The sequence below is a fragment of the Mesoplodon densirostris genome, chromosome 10, assembly GCF_025265405.1.
Source record: "Mesoplodon densirostris isolate mMesDen1 chromosome 10, mMesDen1 primary haplotype, whole genome shotgun sequence".
NCBI lineage: Eukaryota > Metazoa > Chordata > Mammalia > Artiodactyla > Ziphiidae > Mesoplodon > Mesoplodon densirostris.
The window spans coordinates 9180191-9203983 of record NC_082670.1 but is presented as its reverse complement, the minus strand read 5'-3'; the positions used below and the strand labels follow the sequence as shown (position 1 = coordinate 9203983).

Below are 23793 nucleotides of genomic sequence, written 5' to 3'. Positions count from 1 at the left end.
AAGGTTGGTTGAATCCCTGAATGCGGAACCGCAGATATGGAGAGTTGACTGCACTGCTTCGCCATCATAAACAAAAAGTCAACAAGTGGTGGGAGGGCCTGGATTCAAATCTATGTCACGGTATTCCATTTGGTTAATAAACTGAGAAAAATCAGAATTGGGGGAAAAAACAGGACTTAAGCTCTCAGCTAGAAGCAAGATATTCTCCCAACTGTTTTAGGATTTAAATCATCTTGGTAGCTCTTGGGGACTCAAGGGCGGGAACCCCATCTTGGTCATCCTTGTACTTACTACAGAAAATACCAGGTTCAGCACTTTGTACATAGTAGATCCACCAAAAAATGTTTACAAAATTGAATTCGTTGGCGTGTAAGTGCCAGCTTGGGCACATTGATGTGGCAGCCCCACTCTCCTCATCTTAATTAGAGGTTCTCTAAAGACGTTTTCCAAGAACATTTTAAAAACTATTCCTGTTCCTTACATCACAAATATATGATACACAGGGCAGCTTATTTCTTTCTCACTTAAAGTACAAACAAAACCCTCACATTTTGGGGGGGCAGTAGAAATGTATGCTGCAAATACTAAGAAAGTACATTGGGTTGCAAACTATAACACTGTTCAGTAAACACTAAGATCTAAAGTAAGAATAATTAACCTGCAAACACTGAATATGGCCACCATTTAGGACTCTCCTTATGTTAACTCCCTGTGTTAACTAATTTATAATTAGTTTGGGCATATAGGAGTCTCTTCTCTGAGGAACTGATTTCACTGTCAGCAATATTTTATTAAGCATTTTTAAAAATAACGAAGTGTAAACTGCAGAGGATTTCCCCCTTCCCTCCTGCATTTTTCACAAAGAAAATTTACTGCTAAATCACATGTAAATTTTAAGAAAATTTAACCCAAGTACATCAATAAGGGCTTTTGTCACATCACAAACAAGGATCTCTAGCACTATTAAACCAAGAAAACTCTCCCCAAATTCAAAAATCTCCAAGTTCCTTAAACCTATTTAAAAGATCATTCAACTGAGCAAATGTATCAAACTCTCCACGATAATGTCAAAGTGTTCATTGAACAAAAGCTTTCCAATTAGACTGTATTCATATATAGCAGCTTTATATATATATGTCTATATAATGATATATATGTGTATGTAGATATATATCATTAAATGTTTCTTGTCTCTATAAGAAAACCAATAACATTTTAAAAATCTCATCACAGAAATAGCTATTAAGACATTTCATCAATTCACACTATCAACTGCATTTCAAAACATCGAAATAGCAACAGTTGCACAAAATCCCAATGGAAGCAACTAAAAACAACAAAGAAACCAAAAATTCCCCCAAAAGTTAAAAGCGCACACACACACACACACACACACACACACTCCTCATAACGTAAAGCAACTTGATAATGAGATAACTGCAGGACACTCTACAAACTGATCCACCTTCTCATACTTCCATTCTAGAGCAGAAACAGGAGTTTCATTCTCTTTGGTCCATGCAGCCATACACTTAATGTGTCCAAGTTATTTTCTGGCTAATTTCAGATTCTGAACCATGTGTTCCATGTTACCTTACCATGGTAACTTTCTGAAACATAAAATAACCATGTGTTAAAATAAATATTCATTTCTACAGATCTCAAACCATTTCAACATGTTACTGGTAATTCCTCCCAAAGAATATGAACACTTTAAATTATTGACCAAAGAATTTAAAGAATTTAAAGAATAACCAAAGTAAAGGAAGAACACAATTCAAGTCTAACAGAAAAGGAAAAATCAAATTGACTTGGAAGATTTAGGCCTAAATTTAATTTAGGAAAATGTCAGTAATATAAAGAACACATGAAAACAATTTTAGGCTTGAACATAATAAAAAGAATCAATTTTAAGATTCACTTTAAAGATCTCTAAGAATGCATACTTGCTTCTTGGGTTTTTTAAAAACAAATTTCCAAGCCACAGTGTTATTAAACTCCCCCACCGCCCCAAACTGGCTTCCATACTGGTAAAATACCCCCAACTCCTCATCGGTGAGTTGTTGATACTATTCAGCTTTTTGGTGGAGAAAAGGTGCCGTGGGTAACACAGGTCTTATATTTGAATGGAACCTAATAGAAACTTACGTTTTTCCAAATTAGATTATAAAACAGTGAGGCTAGAGTATGCAGATTATTTTTTGGATTGTCCTTAACTTCGTATTTTCTGCAGTTGGCTCTTCCTTTGAGTTACCATATATATAATTGTACCTGGTATTAAAAAAATCTCAGTAGGAGACAAATTCCACCAGGTTCTGTGTTGCCCTTACTTCTTGTACTCTTAAATACAATTACGTATTGCCAAAACCTCTTAAAACCTCTAAGGATTTTTTCATTCTAATAAATGTCATCACAGATTCTAGTAAACTTAAATAACAGCATAAAACAAGAGCTGAACAACTGAAATGAATAACTCAAATATGCATTCAATATTGTATTGATATGCCGAGATTTGTTGCCAAATTTTATAATTATTTACTATATTCCCCCTTTTTTTTTTTTTTTTTTTGCAGTACGCAGGCCTCTCACTGTTGTGGCCTCTCCCATTGCAGAGCACAGGCTCTGGACGCGCAGGCTCAGCGGCCATGGCTCACGGGCCCAGCCGCTCCGCAGCATGTGGGATCTTCCCGGACCGGGGCACGAACCCGCGTCCCCTGCATCGGCAGGCGGACTCTCAACCACTGCGCCACCAGGGAAGCCCCCCAATTTTTACTTAGAGAAATTATGATGCTACCACATACCCAAAGTAAGATAGTTTATTACTCTTCCTATGTGTTTCTTATCTACAAATGAGGCTTCTTGTTTTCATAGCCTAATTTATGCCACTCTTTAAATATAGTTAATACTCCAGAGTGAAAGACTGCTTATGTTTTGTCGAAAATCAAGATATATGCAACAAGTAATACAATCCCACTGAGATACTAGTCGTAAAGCTGTTTTCTCCATGAGCTACACGGCAAAAACTTTCTTTAGAAGGGTCAAGAATGCAACGTGCATTTCAGATTTCTTACAAAATTTAAAAGGAAATTTTCAAATTATACTTTTGTGACACACAAGCTACAATCAATGTGTATGACCCATAAAGTTTTAAAATTCATATCAATAGAATGTTTATGTATGAGGGAAACTATTAAAGAGTGTTACTTAAGTGAGTGAAAAGGATGCACCCTATAGATCTACTTTGAGTCCTTAAAAGAGTTCAGCAGTTTTCCATTAAGTATTATGTTTCACATAGGTAACAATAATGCCTAACTTATATGAAAGCCCTAAATCCCAGAAACGTTCAACGTTAAAAATCAAATAATTTGTCTCATATTAAATGATTCGGTATTCAGCACTCATACGGGATTTAGCATTACAGAACAAAAATCTCACAACACCACCTGAATTCATGTCAAATATGTTCACAGCACTCATCTACATCTACACTTGCAAATTTCACATGATCAATGTTAAAAAAAGAAAAGAGTTTGGCACATATGTCAATTCTTCAAAACGTCCCTGTAACTTAACACAACACTGTTAAGAACGATGATTCAACGCCAGTGTTAACCTGATTGGCAGCTAAACAAGGTGCTTTTTCTCGTAGCTTCACGTAGTGTCATGCGCCTTGCCTGGGACGGAGGCACGTAAGGTGCAGTGCGGTAGTGCAATCACTTGAACACCAGAGGGCAATCTTCCCACACAGCTCAAGACCTTATGTTTTGACCTGCTCCTTCCACATTCTTGTACAATTTCATTCCCACTTGTTAACAATGCCATTTGCAGAGAATCTGTACATCTGCTTCCTTATGTGAAGTAAGACATGCCCACAGAAACCTCAGAGTGTGGCGAGAATCCTTGAAAAGGAGATGATTAATGTCAGTACGGTCTGTCCAACGCCCCACACCAGTGCTTCCAAGGGGGCCATGTTCTTCCCTGCCACTCTGTAAATGCCGGCGACTGCTGCACCTAGATGAGAAAGAGGGAGAGACAAATAACACCTTCATTCATTCTGAGACACGCTACGTGGCTGTAACTTAAAATCTCTTTTCATTTGAGCCAAACAGTAAGTCATCAGTCATTCTCGTTTTATAATTTTCTATGAAAGTTTCCATGTGATTGGTAAAAGTTACTCTACCATACCACATTTATCCACAAAACTGAATAACAGGCTTCTCTATTCAACTGCAAAATATGTATTTATGGTATATGCTGCTTACTTGCCATAAAATATGTTCATAAAAAATGAGTAATTCATTATTGTAATCTCTCAGCTGGGTGTTAAATCGGCCAGACCTCATCAGCACTTTTATAAACATATGAAACAGTATATTGGTAATTATAAATAATAATACAGAAAACCATATAATTTAATATAATTTCTAAATTATTCAAGAAAAAAGTTAATATTAAAGGAATTTTAATTTATTTCAGTAAAATGAACTAATTCTTAAATGTCGCATAAAAGATCAGAATTTTGACTAATGTACTTCACAATCTACCATATAAAATGGTTTAAGTGTTTTAATAAAGCATACAACTGTAAAGTTATTTGGAGACGAGTATCTTGACATCTAATAAAAGTGGAATATGAACCTGACATCCATCTGTTCTAGGAAAATTTTTTAGATAACAAGCATTTCTGAGAATGAGAGAATCTCAGGAGCTTCAGAGCCCCGAGGCTCGGTTCAACACTTCATCTTATTGCTATAGTATGTATAATGATGTGGTATCTAAGAGGCTGATTTTAAAAATACATTCAGAAATCATAAAAGGAGGAAACATTTAAACTATGGTTATGCCATCTCACAGGTTGAGATGGCCTTACAACTTTTCTCTAGAAAAAACTGTCTATGTATCCTAGAATGATCAAACAAAAAGAACAAATAAATTATTTGAAGACACTGAATTATAATTATTTGAGATAGAAATTCTACTCATAAAAATTAGCTAAGAATTAACTCCAGAGCTCACTTAAATTCAAAATATTATATTTCTCTATAGAAGACATAAATAGGAAAAGCAAATTATTAATTTAAGCCAAGGGCTTTCATATACATATTTTAAAGAAGGAAATTAAAATATATAGTATATTTACAGCATACTGTGTATCTTGACAGGAACTTTATCATCTTAAATATGATACCACTCCTGAGTATTATTACTTAATTTAAAGATGAAAAAAACAGAGGTTCAGAGAGTTTCAATTACTAGCCCAAGGAAATATAGTAAGTACAGAGCTGGAATTTCAATCCACGTTAGTCTGGCTATAAATTTCCAAATCATTCTATCATTTCACATTTACACCAAGTGAAAAAGAGAATAAGGAATTCAGAAAATAATAAAGTAACTGATAATTATCTCAATACTAAATAAAACTAGTAGCACCAACATTTACTTAATCAAGTAATAAACTTCACTAGTATAATTAATCATATCCTCAAATTTTAGAATTGGATAACATTCTGAAAATATTTTAAAGACCTTAGCCTTCTTTGTTATCAGAAATTATGTTAAAATAAACCTGAGAAATACTGTCTTTACTTTGGGTTCACCCTAGATTTCCATGACTATCTTCAATTTTAAAAACCACAATTTGGCCTCCATTTCTCCAGCACTAAATTTTCAAAAATGATCCAAAAGGTGAAAAACATAGCAATTACTAGCTCAGGCTGCCTGGGAAGTGCCAATTTGTTAATTCAAACATCTCATGCTTATACAAAGTTAAGAGCATGGATTTTGGAGCTAGACTTGTGGGTTAAAATCCAAGCTCCACTAATTAGTAGCTGTGTTACACTGAGCAATCACTTAACCTCCCTGTGCCTTATTTCTTCAACTGTAAAATGGGTGGGTTTGAAGATAATACTTGGAAAGTGCTTAAAATAGTGTCTGGTCCCAGTATGTACTCCAAATTTTGGTTAGTAGTTGTTGCAGTAGTAAATGATAAAGGAATTTCCAATCAGTGATTCATCATTCATTAAATGGTGTGGAACAACTGATAGCCACTTGGAAGAAATAAATTTAGGTCCCTACTTCATACCACTCCCCAGAGTAAATTCAGATGGGTTAAAAAACTAGATGTTAAAAGCAAATAAATAAAATGAATTTCACTTTGGAAGGTTTGGTGTTTGAGGAATAACTTACAAAACCACAAATAACCCACTTTTCTTTATACTCTTTCAAGAAACAGAGGATAAGATCTTCAACCCTATAATGTAAGGGGAGAAAAACCACTGTAAAACTCGAGAGTTTCCAAAATCAAGAGAGATATTGATAGTGTTATACAGAAAATAAAACGAACTACGGTTTTCCTCCCAGCAGATAATCAGGAACCAATTTGTAAGTTACAACTTCCCTTCAAAAGCAGCAGATTTACACTAGTTCCCATTGCACTATATAATTTCACAACCCAGAAGCACTAGTCAGAAAAGACTGTTCCAGTGGAACTCTTAATCGATAAGATCTGAAAGAAAACAATTCTGTGTGCCTATGAAATGATTTTGGAAACACTGCTATTAAATATTGAGCAGATATGGAGTATTTATAAAATACATGTAGACTGTTAAAAAACACACACACACAACAAATTCCCAAGTACCACCATCCAACTGAAGAAAAGAACATTACTATTTCATCTGAGGTTCCAGTGCACTCTCCTCAGTTACATCCCATTCCCTCCCAAATTTGGTTTTTATCATTCCTTTGCTTTTCTTCAGCTTTATTGCCTGCCTGTATCCTAAGATATCTATTATTTAGTTTTATAAATAAATGAATTTTATATAAATTGATACTGTAAGTATTTTGGAATCTTTGGCTCAATGTTATATTCAGAAAATTATCCATCTTGTTGTATATAGCAGTAAGTCATACATTTCCACTGTTGTATAGAATTCCAAGTATGAATATACCCCAACTTATTTATCCATTCTACTGTGGATGACATTGTTTCTAGTCCTTAACAATGACAAACCCTGCTTCTGTGAACATCCTTGTAACATGACCTCTGGCACACATACGCAATCAAGAGTTTCTCTACAATGTGGGTAAAAATAGAATTGCTCAGTCCTATGTTATGGGCATTTTCAACTTTACTAGGTAATGCCAACTTGTTTTCCAAAGTAATTGTACCAATTTATATCCCAGTTACTCCATATCCTCAGAAGCAATTAATATCTTTAAAAAATTTTTTTGTCAATCTGGCAGGTAAGAGATGTTATCTCTGCAGTTAATTTGGGTTTCCCTGATTTTTAATGTCATTGAGCTTTTCCTCACATATTCTTCGCATTTGGCCATTAGGGTTTCTACTTCTATGAAATGTTTGTCAAATCTTTTGTCCATTTTTCTAGTGGATTGTCATTTTCTTATTTGATTCATGAGGTTTTTTAAAATATAGTTTGGATATTAATCTTTTTATATTTATATAAGCTAACAAATGTCTTCCCCCGATTTGTGCTTTAGTTTTCACTCCTGTTAAGATGTATTTTGCTGAACAATAGCCAGTTGAAAGAGTACAAATATTGTGATCCTTATTTTCTTGGTGAAGTGTATGCAAGAATGAAGAAGGCAGAAGTGTAATAGGGTGCCTGAAATAAATGAAACATGTTTGGAACTGCCACTGTGAACAACAGCAGAAGGTATCAATTAGAAATATGTAAAGATCCCAAAAGTATTAAGGGGCTAGAGAAGACTGGCATAGCAAAGATGAAGTGGAGAAAGCAATTCTGCTGAGCTGAGCTGAAGGTAAATAACAGATATAAACCTGCAAGGACAAGGGTGACTAGGAGAAGAGTCACCAGTGGACAGAGATGTCAATATACAGCAACATAAAGTGTCTGCAGAGAGGTGGACCACTGAAAAGTGATTTAATCTGCCCTCCACATTCCTGAGAGAACGCAAATATAAAGGTTAAGGCAGATTTGGTTCTAATGGTGTTGACTCTCAGTTTGTGTAATCAGATCAGGGGTCAGCAAACTGTGATCCACAGGTCCAGTCTGACTCACCACCTGTTTTTGTACAGCATGTGAGCTAAGAATGGTTTTTACATTTTTAAATGGTTTAAAAAAATCAAAAGAATAATAATATTTCATGATACATGAAAATTATACAAAATTCAAACTTTAGTGTCCATAAATAATGTTTTATTGGCATACAGCCATAGTCATTTCTGATACTGAACTATCTTTGCATTCCTAGGATAACATGCTTAAAGTAAATGAACCTATACTTTTCCATCCTTCTGTAGTCTTCATCTTGTTTAGCAACAAGATTACTTTGATCCAGCAAACATGCTGTGCACAGTTTTTAATTTTTCCATTTCCTGCAATAATTTGGAAAAAATAGGAACTGTTCCCTGAAAATTTGGTAGAACTCATCTGTAAACCTCGTTTGAGTCTGGACTTCTTTTGGGAGGAGGGGTCTTCAACATTCCAATTGTTTAAAAATACTTATTGTATTATTCATATTTTCTATTTCTTCTTAGGCCAATTTTAGCAACTTATATTTAGGAATATATAGCTGTTTACAAAACTTTCATTTTTTTTAAACTTTCATTTTTATAATTCTTTATTCTACCTTTATTATTGAGTCTGTAGTTATTTCTTCTATGTTGTTCCATATTTTACTTTTCTGTCTTAACTATTTTAGAGTTACGGCAGCAATCTATTCACCTTATTATCTTTCCAGAAAACCAGTTCTTTGCTTGTTATTAATCTCTCATAAACTCAACTTAAAAAACTTAAATGCATTTCTCTATAAATAAAAAATATATATATAATAAAACTAAACAACGTAATTAAAAAAGATACCATGCACAACAACCATAACATAATAAGAGTTTAGGAATTAATAAAAATATACAACCCTCCTATTGAAAAAAACACTTTTAAACTCTAACAAAAGACATAGAAAATGATCTGAACAAATGGAGATATATTACATGTTCCTGGGTGGGATTTAATTTAATATGTCAATTCTTCCCAAATTAACCTCTACAATGAATTAAATCCCCATAAAAATCACAGTTATACTTTTTGAGGAACTCAGTAGACATATTCTAAAATTTATATGAAAGAATAAAGGTCCATGAATAGTTATGTTAACTTTGAGAAAGAAAAGAAATGAGAGGGACCAGCCCTACCAGATATTAAGAAATACTACAAAACAATAGAGACAAAGAAATGAGGCCTTGCTGCAAGAACAGATAAAAAGACTAACAAACCAGAACAGAACTTGAAGGCAGGTCCATGTACCTTGAGAACACAGTACACAAAAAAGGATGAATCAATGGATAGATTTTTTTAGTGATGTGGTAAAAATTGACTTACTACATGGGAGGAAAAAAAAATACACCTGGAATCCTATCTAGTTCCAAACACAAAGATAGACTCTAGACCAGAAGACAAATTATGACCTGAATGTCAGACATCTGTTTTTGTAAATAAAGTTTTATTGGAAAAAGCCATGCCTATTCATTTACCAATGTCTGTTGCTGCTTTTATGCCCTAATGGCAGAGCAGAATAGTAGTGACACAGACCCTCTGGCCTGCAAAGTTTAAAATAGTTACTATCTGGCCTTTTAAGAAAATGTTTGCTCAGTCCTGCTCTAGATAAATTAAAGACTTTAATACAAAGGTAAAACTATAAAATTAACAAAAGAAAATATATCAGAGTATCTTTTGACCTTGGTGTGAAGGAGAACTTCTTAAATAAAATTCTAAATTATAAACCATAGGCAAAAGGACTCTTTAAGCTGATTATATAGAATAAGGATTTCTGCTTAATAAACAACATCATGGATGAAGGTACTGATACAAGACAGGGAAGTTATTTGCAAAGTTCAAAGCCAATAAGACACCAATACATCTAAGAAACATCAATCATTTAATAAAAACAAGAACCCCAAAAGAAAAGCACAGAATTTAAAGAAGCAATTTGTAGAAGAAGAAATCTAAATATATGATAAGAATAGAAAGAGATGTTCAAATTCATTAGTAATCAGAGAAATGCAAATTAAACCAACAAAGAGGTGTCACTTTAGCCCTCAGACTCGCTAAAATTAGACAGCAATACAATGCCAAGCAATGGCATTATAGAGAAACCCATTTCCTCCCAATTCTGGTATTAACTATCAGTACTAACTAAAATGAAAAATCACTCTATTCTGGAAATAAAAATCTAAGCGGTAGTAAAATATAATAGATATGTATCTATCTTCAGTCAGCCATCATTTGCTGAATACAGATATTTAGCCATCATTTGCTGAATTGAATATACAGCTACGATTGTGCTAGCACTCACAAAATACATTAAGAAAATAAATGCAGTTAAATATTCACATTGGCTAGTTTTCTTAATTCAAGTGTTTGCAGGTCAAAAAATTAGCCAGAAGAAATTTATATGTTTTATTGTTAACCTGGATACAAATTTTTACTTGAAATTGTGTCAGACATATTTGTAAGGATTTTTAAATATAACACTGCAGTTTCTAAAATCATTAGCTTATTTTATTCTTGACTGAATTGAAAGCAGGTAATATATACATACACATCATTAGGGAAGTAGAATCATGTTCTCTTTAAAATTTCACAATAATTTACAGCAGTAAACACACATGTAATACACATACAACTTTTGACTTCGGAACAAGCTGTTCCTTCTTCCTTCCTCCTCTGTTTACGGTTCCACAATTATAGCAGTGGCCCTCGTCAAGAACATCAGCAGTCCCTTTCATGTCTCTTTGTACGCCACCACAGTGAATAACAACTAATTTGGATTTTTCCCTTTGCCACAGTCCTGACACCAACTCCTTTTCCAACCCACTGCCACTAGTCTAGTTCAGATCTAGCCTCAAATTCAGATCCCAGTTAATGCCTCAACTCCTCTTCTTTCCCCTTTTTCCTCCCTTCTTCCCTCCCCCCACTTTCTTCCTTCCTTTCCTCTGTGCTTCCTCCCTCACTACATCCACCTATCCAACCAGTATTTTGTGAGTATCTGTTCCATTCCAGGTACTGTTTTATTGTTGGAGATTCAGCAGTGATGAAGACAGACAAGGTCCCTGCCCTTTCAGAGTTTCTTCTTGGTTCTTTCTTCACATATATTCTACATTCAGCCATAAAATAAATTTTCCTATTGAATTGTTTTGCCCCTTTCCAAGCCCATTCTAAAATATCTAATTGTTTTCCATGACCCACAGAATAAAGTCCAGACTCTGGCTGGCCATCCAAGATCCTTGAGGATCTGGCTCTTTCCAACTGAATTTCCTACTACTCCACTCTGCACATTCGGTGCTTCAGCTACATCTGATTGCTTGTTTTAAACTCTACCTATGGCAAAATGAATGAAGTACCATATGAGAAATTTACAGGTGGAATGCAGCAACAATGAAAACCTAATGCAAGATAACACACAAAAACCAAATAGTAAATGAAGACAGGATGAGAAAATAGACTACTTCCTATTTCCCACAACTATTTTATGACTGTCTTATTTGTGCCACAGGACAAACCCAGAGACATGGGAACAGGGCTCTCCCCTCAAGGCAAGGCATGCTGATCACTCTGGGAAAAGGTGACTGTCGGACACAGAAGGAGGGAGGCCTGGGAGCCATGGAAGAAAAGGACTTCCTCTCATCTCTGGGGCTAAGAACGAACTTAGAAAGGAAGAAGCCCTCGGTGGCGAGTCTTGAAGCAGATCCAGCAGCGACAGCCAGCTACCCTAGCCTCCCAGAAGCCGGCCAGAGTGAACGGCAACAGAAGCTCTGCTGTTCACCTGCAGTGATGAGACCACGCAGCAAAGAGAAGCACCAGTGTCCGGCAAAACCACACGAAGGAAGCGGCTGAGGCCCCTCCAGGCTCAACAGGATGCATCTAAGTTCTGGCTCAACTAGCACAGCAGAACCCCAGGCTGGAGTTGGGGCCTAAGTACCGCGCTAAGAGGAGAAGGTCAGAGGGAGTGAACCTGAGGCCTGTAGGACATGCACACGAGGCAGCGCAGTAGAACACTTGCAAACAGCTGGAGGACACCGTAAAGTGGCTCAGTTCTAGTAGGCCAGAGGAGATTTATGCCATCATAATTTGTGTTTAAGAAGGAAGTGCACTATTATGGTCAATTAATCTGCATACGACAGAGGAGGCAAGAATACAAAATGGAGAAATTCAAAAAGTGCTGCTGGGAAAACTGGACCACTACATGTAAGAGAATGAAATTAGAAACTTCTCTAGCACCATATACAAAAATAAACTCAAAATGGATTAAAGACCTAAATGTAAGACTGGATACTATAAAACTCCTACAGGAAAACATAGGCAGAACACTCTTTGACTTACATCGTAGCAAGAGTTTTTTGGATCTTCCTATCTCCTAAAGTAATGGAAGCAAAAGCAAAAACCAACAAATGGGAACTAATTAAACTTAAAGGCTTTTGCAGAGCAAAGGAAACCATAAACAAAATGAAACAACAACCTATGGAATGGGAAAAAATATCTTCAAATGATGCGACCGACAAGGATTGATTTCCAAAATATACAAACAGCTCATACAGCTCAACATCAAAAACACAAACAACCCAATCAAAAAATGGGCAGAAGACCTAAATAGGTATTTTTCCAAAGAAGATATACAATGGCCAATTAGGCATATGAAAAGATGCTCAACATTGCTAATTATTAGAAAAATACAAATCAAAACTGTAATGAGGTATCACTTCACACCAGTCAGAACGGCCATCGTCAAAAAGTCTACAAATAATAAATTCTGGAGAGTGTGTGGAGGAAAGGAAACTCTCCTACACTGTTGGTGGGAATGTACATTGGTACAGCCGTTATGGAGACCAGTATGGAGGTTCTTTAAAACACTAAAAATAGAGTTACCATATGACTCAGCAATTCCATTCCTGAGCATATATCCGGAGGAAACTCTAATTTAAAATGATACATGCACCCCAATGTTCATTATAGCACTATTTACAGGAGCCAATACATGGAAGCAACCTAAGTGTCCATGGACAGATGAACGGATAAAGATGTGGTATATATACACAATGGAATATTACTCAGAATAAAAAAGAATGAAATGATGCCATTTGCAGCAACATGGATGGACCTAGCGATCATCATACTAAGTGAAGTAAGTCAGACAGAAAAAGACAAATATCATATGATATCACTTATACGTGGAATCTAAAAAAAATGATACAAATAGACTTATTTACAAAACAGAAACGCACTCACAGATGTAGAAAGTAAAGTTATGCTTACCAAAGGGGAAAGCAGGGGGAAGGGATAAATTTGGAATTTGGTATTAACAGATAAACACTACTATATATAAAATAGTTAAACAACAAGGACCTACTGTATGGCACAGGGAACTATACTCAATATCTTGTAATAACCTACAATGGAAAAGAATTTGAAAAAGAATACATATATATGTATAACTGAATCACTTTGCTGTATACCTGAAACACTGTAAATCAAGTATACATCAATAAGAAAATTAAAAACTTTAAAACCCAAGAATTTAAAAGGAAAAAAACATGTAATTGCTACTTCTAAACTTCCAGCTGTTCTTAAAATATAAATAAACCAATTTGTCCTGAAATTTACTTAAATGATTAAAAATTAAGACTATGTGAAATAATAATAACTAAAGCTTAAAAAATATTTTAAGTATGTCAAAATTAGAATTTATTCCAATTTTAATTTCCTGGTTTTAAAGAAGGCAAATTATCTGTAATATATTTAGAATATACTTTCAAAAAAAGAAAGAAGTGCACTTTTATTTTGTAGTCACAGGCAGATGACATCAAGGACCTAAGAGCTATATCTTCACTTTTTTTAAATGACAATTATCACTGGCATATTTGTGTGCCTACCTCTCTCCCTTAACACACAGTGAGCTCCTTTAAAGCAGAAACTACATCCACTATAAGATAAATTTTCCCACGAACTGCTTTACCTCTTGACAATTTCTACAAGTTTTTCCATTTCCCCAAAACCTTCCATAGTGAGTATTCATACAGCAGAAGTACCAAAACTATCTGTTCAGTAATTAAGTGAACTGATCTTTACCTTCTAGATGAAGTGTGGTTAGTGCTGAAAAATATTCTACATGAAAGATTACACTGTTACATTTACAATAAGAATAAAGTTACCAAAACTGTAAGTCCATATAAAATTATGTGCTTAAAACGAAATCAACTTACTAGTAATCATTGCTCCGGTCACGGAAGCCAGAAATCCGATGCTGACTGCAATGACAGAGATTACTCTCCCCTGCCGATGCCTCTGTAGCATCACGAACATCAACACTCCTGCAGCACCATGGACAAACAGAGAGGAGAAGAGAGCCCAGAGGAAGATCCAGTACCACATCTCTGAAAGGAAAAGCAAAAAAAATATGTTAATAATTCTGTTGAAAAACATCTTAGAAAATCCAGTTTAACAAATAGTGAGCACTCATGGTCTGGAAGAAGGTTAAATGAGATAACATTAAAAACATGCCTAGTACAGTACTTGATACATAGTAGTACTAAATAAATTTTAACAGTTATCATCATCACTAATACTTGATGGGGAAGTCATTCCCTCCATGACTTCAGAAGGTCAAAGCCTCTAATTTCCTCTAAATGTGCCCATCATATAGCTATAATCTATTAATTTCTCTAATAAACCCTCATGTCTGCAAATCTCTTGCAATAAATAAGTTAATTAACTGCTGTTAGATATATAATTTTCTATCTTCTATACTAAGTGCCCAGACATTTTTAAAAACTACCACTTAATTCAAATAATAAGTACAATAAGTACAAAACCTATCTGTTCAATAAATAAATGATCTTTACCTTCAGAATTCAGAAATAAGTCAGTGATTTTTATCTTTTATGATTTTAAGAATTTCAGGCCATTTCCCTCTTGGCTCTCACCTTTACATACTAAAGAATCAGTCAGGATTTTTTTAATGCTTTGTCTCTCAGGCCATATGCTAGTCCTTAGCAGGAACTCCTCAAGCTCTATCACTCTTTCTTCAATGTAGTCTCAGTTACTGTTCATTGAAGCCTGGTTTACAGACAATTGATGAGCATGCCTTTCATTCTCTCTCTTTCTGGCTGAATGGTGGTTGCCAAGGACTTAGGGGAGAGGGAAATGGGGGACTCCTTATTTTAAAATGGCTACAAACACAAGGGATCTTTGTGGCAATGGAACTGCTCTGTATTTTGACTGTGGTGGTGGATACATATACAAGTGATAAAACTGTACAGAACTGGGCCTCCCTGGTGGCGCAAGTGGTTGAGAGTCCGCCTGCCGATGCAGGGGATACGGGTTCGTGCCCCGGTCTGGGAGGATCCCATATGCCGCGGAGCGGCTGGGCCCGTGAGCCGTGGCCGCTGAGCCTGCGCGTCCGGAGCCTGTGCTCCGCAACGGGGGAGGCCACAACAGTGAGAGGCCCGCATACCGCAAAAAAAAAAAAAAAAAAAAAAACTGTACAGAACTAAACACACACACACACACACACACACACACACACACAAATGAGTACAGGTAAACAAGCAACACTTGTGGAATCTGAAAAAGGTTGGTGGGTTCTATCAATGTCAATATCCTGGTTTTGATATTATACAGCAGTTTTCCAAGATGTTCCCATTGGGTAAATGGGGTAAAGGGCACGTGGGTTCTCTCTGTATTATTACTTACAACTGCATGTGAATCTACAATTATCTCAAAGTTAAAAGTTTAATTTTTAAGAAGAGAGGATATATAGAAAACAGATTTAAAAAAAATCAGTTTCAGCCTCCTAAATTCTTAAGAATTGACACTTAGAATGGACTTACAGTTTGAAATCATTTCAAGGAAGAGACATCTGATATATTTTCCAGTGTTAAAGTACCATGCATGCTTCTCTATGGCATAAGAGAGAGATGCTGGCGATTAAGGAAAAACAGACAAAGCTTGCCTTTTAGAGGTTTTTCTCTTCCAGCTTTCAGAGAAGTAATACTTTCACACTGTCACTCCCAAAGAAATAGCTTCAATTTATAAAAAATAAAGACAAAAATGCTTAACTTGCCCTGAAGAATATTTATATTTTAAAAGATACAATTTTCCAGAGTGACCCTAACAAAGCGAGACTATAATACAGCAATAACAGGGTGGGGAGGGATGCTCATCAAGGCGGTTCTGAGATGAGACAGGCGCTGGAACAGGCACCTACTCTTTTTTTTTTTTTGGTACGCGGGCCTCTCACTGTTGTGGCCTCTCCCGTTGCGGAGCACAGGCTCCGGACGCGCAGGCTCAGTGGCTATGGCTCACGGGCCCAGCCGCTCCGCGGCACGTGGGATCTTCCCGGACCGGGGCACAAACCCACGTCCCCTGCATCAGCAGGCGGAGTCTCAACCACTGCGCCACCAGGGAAGCCCAGACACCTACTCTTAATGAGAGCTGCCATTTGCCTTGATCCCCAATCCTGCTTCTTACCAGGGCTACCCCCCAAAGCACTTTTATTTGTTGTCCTTATAGTACAGGTAGAGTGAAAATTTTCTTGACTATATGTAACACTAAGAACAGGGATTATCTGACATTATAAGTAAGGTTGTTTGCCTACTGACTATATAGCTATAGTCAGTTTACCTAATAATTAGGAAAATTAAGTCTAATGTCTTATAAATCCCCAAGATATCAAAGAATTATACAACTGAAACAGAATCTCAAATGTCCTCTAATGACCAATCCAGGATTATCCCTCAAGCAGAGTGAGCACAAACAAACTGCCCAAACTTAAATTTTTATGTTTGTTTTTCTTAATCACACTATTTATCATGGAAAAAAAAAACCCTGAATGCTGCTGAGAATATCTACAATTAATTTAGATTTCATGTTGTTACTACTATTTTAAATTACCTGATAGATCAATACAACCATGTCATGAACAGGGCCTCTGAAGACCTGGTTCTACTTCAGATAAACAAGTCTGTCTAAGGTCTGACTCACTATTGGCAAACGCAGGACACCTGGAGAACTGCAGGACCCTAAGAGTAGAGCAAAGACAGGTGCCCCAGAGCCCTAGAGAAAGAACAGGTGCTAAGAACGGGAGAGGAGTATGACCACCTTTTCTTAACCTGTGCAGGCTTGTACGGCTAACGTGAACACCCAGAGGCCCGGCTTTCTCTTTCCACCCATATCCCACCTAATCCAAGCTTCTAGCAACTGAGCAACAATAGAAGGATGAAGCCAGAGGGAGACTTTGCTGGTGCTAAACGAAATACAAAATGAGAAATTAAAAATACACTTACAAAACAGAAACCTTGAAGCATGCCGTCCATTCAATTACCGTAATTCACTGAAAGGAGATATTCTGTCTTCATTAAAGCCCTTTCATTATTTTTCCCTGTTCAAGGCTGTCCATAATCTTCATCTTAAACTGAATTGTTGCAGTGTGTTTGTTTACTTTTAGTGGGATAAGAGGCAGAGGAGTAGTGATTTGTTCCAGTCTCCAAACAATTCTAGAAATAGCCCTGATCCCAATCTGTATCTCTCTCAGCCCTGGTTGCCAAGTCACTAAAAATTATCTTCTGTGCTTTTGATTTTAATCTTTGGACAAAATTATTTATGAGAAATGAGTTTCTCTAGATATCTAGGATATATTAACTAAGTAAAAACAAATCAAAGAATGGTACATATTGTATGATCCTTTTTGTTCAAAAGTTATAGGTATAGAGAAACACATAAACAGATTCTAACAATGGCTATCTTTTAAAGATAAGAGAGGAGATGGGTTATATTATTTTATTCTTTACTGATTATTTTTTAGCAACCAGCCTGGTTTTGTTTGTTTTTTACTTTACTGCAGATACACTGTCTTTAAAAGATAGTTTTTCATTCTAGAATTCATCAAAGGAGAACATGCTCTATGAAGCCAATGCTTCTCAACCCAGACTGCTCACAAGAATTACCCACAGAGCAACTAAAACTATCACTTGAGGGGGGACCTAAACAATTTTATTTTCATCAACTCTACCAGATAATCATGACATGCAATAAAGACAGAAATCACCACTCTAGGCTCAGGTTACATAAGAGGTACTTACTAAAAAAATCCCAAAGTCATAAAAACAACAAAACCTATCTCAATAGACAAACACTAGACATAATTTTTAATCCTCTACAGCATATCTAACCCTTCTAACAAAATCATTAGCACGCAGATACTGAACATTTATATGTATTCAACATACTCTAAGCCTCGAGGTGAAAATAACATACCAGTAAGACTAAATTTGGGGGCTGTTCATAATTTCTATCTTCTTTATAGAAATGGTCCTCATTATATGTTTAAATAATCTGTGTTCAAATTTGGTTATCTCAAGTTTTTTTTTCATTCCAGCAAATCTAAGGTGTGGCAATCCTCCCCTTAGTTTCCGACACCAGTGACTTCTCAGTTTGGGGATGTGTCCCACACAGGCAGCTTATTAAACTCTCAGGGAGATGATGCATTTATAATTTGAAAAAATCCCCTAGATCAGGGATTGGCAAAGTATGGACCATGAGTCCTATCTGACCACCAACTGTTTCTGTACAGTCTGCGAGCTAAGAATGGTTTTTACATTTTGAAATGGTTGAAGAAAACCCAGAAGAACAATATTTCATGACACACAGAAAGTACAAAGAATTCAAATTTCAGTGTCTATAAAGTTTTCCTGGAACACAGTCATACTCATTCATATTGTCGATGGCTACTTTCATGTTACGATGGCAGAACTGAGTAGTTATGACAGAGGCCACATGGCCCACACAGCTGAAAATATTTACTGCAGTTACTATATATATGCTGAGTATGTTAAATACTGGTCCTTTATAGAAAAAGCTTGCTAACTCCCGGTCTAGATGATTTTGACATATGCTCCAGGGGGTTGGGTTGTCACCCCACACCCCACTGAAAATTACAGTCACAGCACTTTCATATATTATCAAGACCTGGCACTTTGGGTGTTTAACTAATGGTACGTCAATGGCATATATTCTAATACCACAGGTTCTTCAGGGCACAGTATGCAGCTGACGCTATGGGGTACATACACCCATAGTTACACAGAACAAGAGGGAGAAATGTCAAGAAAGATCCCATGAGAATTCGTTGCCACCTGAATTTTTAAAATAAACAGAACTGAACCAAATGATAAACACACTGGAGATGGAATGAGGGTGAGGAATGGGGAGTGGGGCACTCGAAGCTAACGGTTCTCAGCCTTGGTTAGATGTTGGAGTTACTTGGAAGAGCCTAAAAGAAATATCACCCTCAGAAATTCTGACTTAATTGGGCTTCAGAATTTTTTAAAGTTTTGATTCTTATGCACAGCCAAGAATGAAAAACTGCGCTAAGACAAAATGATCTAATCATGGAATTATGTACAACTGAGAATATGCAATTGCAAAACCTCCTGTTTGGCTAAAGCCGAGAAATATGGAGAGAATTGGCTGCAGATTATAGAGGTGTGCTGGAGCAGATTTTGTGGGGAAGGGAGGGTGCTTACAAACCCTAAAGATGTGGACTTTATCCTGAAGCTTGAAGGTTATGAGGAGCCACAAGAGTGAGAGGCCCGCATACTGCAAAAAAAAAAAAATAATAATAATAATAATCAGTGAATGTAAAAGTAGACAAATAGAAATTATTCAAATTGAAATATAAGAGAAAAAGAGTGGGGGAAAAACAAAGAAGTAGTAGGAGGGAAAAGAGGAACCATCCAAGAGCTATGGAAAAATTTCAAATGGTTTAACATACATGTAATTGGAGTCCCAGATGGAGAAGAAAGAGATAATGGAGAAGAAAAATATTTAAAGAAACAGTGGCTGAAAATTTCTAAAACTAATAAAAGATATCAAACCACAGATCTAAGACCCCCAGAGAATCCTAAGCAAGATAAAGACCTCCCAAAAGAACTAAAAAATAACAAAACAAAAATAAAGCACACACACACATACCTAGATTCACCACAGTGAAATGACTAAAAAACCAAAGGTAAAGGGGAACTATTGAAGAAGAAATAAGGAAAAAAGAAAGAACAAAAGACATTACACACACAGAGGGACAAAGATTAAAAGTACAGCAAACTTCTCATCAGAAGCAACCAAACCAGATGACAAAATACAGTAACACTTTAAAAAACTAAAATGCAAAGCCAGAACCTATATTCAGGAGAAACATTTTTTCAAAACTGGAGGTGAAATGAAGATTTTTTTCCGGAAAAAAAAAAAGAAACTGGAAAAATTAACTGCCAGTAGACCTGTGCTACACAGCATATTAAAGGAAGCTCTTCAAACAGGAGTGTAATACTAGATGGAAACTTAACGTTCCACAAAGAAGTGAGCAACAAAGAAAATTAAAATGAAGGTAAACATAAAAGATATGTTTTCTGGGCTTCCCTGGTGGCGCAGTGGTTGAGAGTCCGCCTGCCGATGCAGGGGACACGGGTTCGTGCCCCGGTCCGGGAAGATCCCACATGCCACAGAGCGGCTGGGCCCGTGAGCCATGGCCGCTGAGCCTGCGCGTCCGGAGCCTGTGCTCTGCAGCGGGAGAGGCCATAACAGTGAGGGGCCCGTGTACAGCAAAAAAAAAAAAAAAGAATCCGCCTGCCAGTGCAGGGGACACAGGTTCAAGCCCTGGCCTGGGAAGATCCCACATGCTGTGGAGCAACTAAGCCCATGCGCCACAACTACTGAGCCTGAGCTCTAGAGCCCGCGAGCCACAACTACTGAGCCCATGTGCCACAACTACTGAAGCCCACGCGCCTAGAGCCTGTGCTCCGCAACAAAAGAAGCCACCACAACTAGAGAAAGCCCGCGCACAGCAACAAAGACCCAACGCAGCCAAAAATAAATAAATAAATAAATAAAATTTTAAAATGTATTCTTATTTTTAATCATTCTAATATTTTAACCAGATTTAAAAATAAGTTGTTGCGTTTTTTCATTTGAAGCCTCATTTAACATAGAAGTTAAAGCTATTGTAGATATTTTATAGCTGCCTGCTTCCACTTCTTAAAAGAGAGCAAAAACATTAGTTTTTAAATTTAATTGCGACACCTTCAAGAGCTGCTTGAATATACTGCCTCTCTCAAAGCTTACGGCAATACTGTTTATTACCCACTTAAACCAAATTACCCTTTCACCAGCTAATTATATAAATTTAAACTGTAAATTACAGTACTCATCATTGAATAGAAAAAAAATTCTTAGAAAAATAAATTTTTAATTTAAAACAATCAGAATATCATTTGCTGTAAAAAAAAATCAGGTTAAGGCTATTTTAAATAGTTCAAAATTTGCTTTACATTTAAGCCACGGCACTACCTTCCTAAAAGATGCCGTTCAATTTGTTCTTTCCCATAATCGATTAGTTACTCAGTTATAAAAGTATAAGGGTTGAATGGCAAAATCCAAATCTATTATGAAGTTATAACACAGCAATATACAATAGTTTCAATTTTTATTACTTATATGCCCTTAAGCATCTTAAATTATACATGTCCTACCAAAAAACGTAACAACATATTTGTTTGAATCAGTCACTGACCTAAAAAATAATCTTTTCAGTGACTGATAAAATGTTACAATCTCATGATACAGTATTTCCAAAGGATCTTTACACTGAACACTCAAAAATGAACTTTTCACATCAATCAGCATAACTTATAATGAAACTCCCAATGTAACAAATTCTTAAAATTAAATCTAAATAAGAGACCAAATGAATGACAGATCAGAAAATAAAAGCACAACTAGGAAAACAAGTAATGCACAAGCACGGTCAGAACAGTCACACCTTTGATATGATGACAGTAATCCTCAGGAATCAGTTATGCCACACTGGGGTTAAAAAACAAAAACACAGATAATTTCAGAAGGGGAAGGGATCATCAGATACTGAATCCAGAGTTTCCTAAACCAAGTCTTAAGAAGGCCTAATTCTAAGAACTATTAAATGGTATTCAGAGAACAAAGATTTCCTAGGTCTTAAACCTCACTCTACACATTAGCATATTAAAGGTCTGAAGCCCCACTTAAAAAAGAAAGCTTCTTAATTTTAAAGACTAAAAAAACAAATTTATATGCAAACGGGTAAACGTTTTTCTTAACTCACAGCAAAATCTCTCAACTTTTTACTTAACTCATTAAAATTTTTAGATCATCTTTCCATTAACAACAATGTGAAAATTGTTGTCATTGGATTGTCTTATAGATGCGGAAACCAAAGTCTGGTTAAATATGTGGCTTTTCCCAGGGCATGGAAGCAACCTAAGTGTCCATCGACAGATGAATGGATAAAGAAGATGTGGCACATATATAAAATGGAATATTACTCAGCCATAAAAGGAAATGAAATTGAGTTATTTGTAGTGAGGTGGATGGACCTATGGAATCTATGGAAAAAATGGTCATGAAGAACGTAGGGGCAGGACAGGAATAAAGACGGAGACATAGAGAATGGACTTGAGGACGTGGGGAGTGGGAAGGGGAAGCTGGGACGAAGTGAGAGAGTGGCATGGACATATAGACACTACCGAATGTAAAATAGATAGCTAGTGGGAAGCAGCCGCATAGCACAGGGAGATCAGCTAGGTGCTTTGTGACCACCTAGAGGGGTGGGATGGGGAGGGTGGGAGGGAGATGCAAGAGGGAGGAGATATGGGGATATATGTATATGTATAGCTGATTCACTTTGTTATAAAGCAGAAACTAACAGACCAATGTAAAGCAATTATACTCCAATAAAGATATTTAAAAAATGTGGCTCTTCTAAAGTACGAGAGCCAATTAATAGCATTCAAGGATAAAACTGTTTACTGACTCATGAATTCAAGGATACTATTGCTTCTTTAGACTCTTTATTTGCATACAAAAATCTAGCAGAACCCAATTTATCCTAGTGGGGGAAGTTCCAATAACTGCACATTATGTAAGTATTTACATAAACATTGTTAATGTTTCGTTCTCCCATATACTTCAGATTAAATATAACTAAACTGTTTAGAATTTTTAAAGTACTACCATTTAATAAGAATTTTTCTCTATAGCTAATAGCTCATATAAATAAACATTTTTAAAAGATAAATTCTAATATTATCCTCTAATGTTAAAAGACAGTCACCTAAAAAAACTGGATTATAGCATCCTCTTGGAAATGTCATTTATCTTGAAATTTTAATGTCTTTAGCTATACTAAACACTCCACATTAACTTGCATTATATATCACAACACAGTTACAAATTGATCACAAAAAAGCTTCATTTTTTAAAAATCCAGTGTTCCCAATCCTTGAGCTCTCAGTAATAAAATCACCTTAAGAGCTAGTTTAAAATGTACTTTCCTAGGCCCTGGTCTCAAGGATTCTAATTCCATAGCTGTGGACTGGGTCTATGGACTGTACCCTCAACCAGCCCCAGGTAATTCTGATATGTAGCAAGATTTAGTAACCATATTGGATTAAAGTAATTCATGGTAGGGACTGGAGAGAGGGAGAATTTTATAATGAAAACTTATTAGCGGGACTTCCCTGGTGGCACAGTGGTTAAGAATCCGCCTGCCAATGCAGAGGACACGGGTTCAATCCCTGGTCTAGGAAGATCCCACATGCCGCAGAGCAGCTAAGCCTGTGTGCCACAACTACTGAGCCCACACACCGCAACTAATGAAGCCCGTGTGCCTAGAGCCCACGCACCGCAACAAAGAGTAGCCCCCGCTCGCTGCAACTAGAGAAACCCTGTG

General features: G+C 36.3%; 1 protein-coding gene across 1 annotated transcript in view; it reads right to left on the bottom strand.

Moving 5' to 3' along the window:
- Window positions 1-2726: 2726 nt before the first annotated feature.
- Window positions 2727-23793, bottom strand: part of TMEM170B (transmembrane protein 170B) — a 28181-nt gene continuing 7114 nt past the window's right edge. Inside the window, exons 2-3 of the mRNA XM_060110585.1 lie at window positions 14243-14413; window positions 2727-4011 (exon numbers count right to left, since the gene is read on the bottom strand). Coding sequence (XP_059966568.1) covers window positions 3881-4011; window positions 14243-14413 — 302 coding nt within the window. The 3' untranslated portion in view covers window positions 2727-3880. The remainder of the gene's footprint in view (window positions 4012-14242; window positions 14414-23793) is intronic.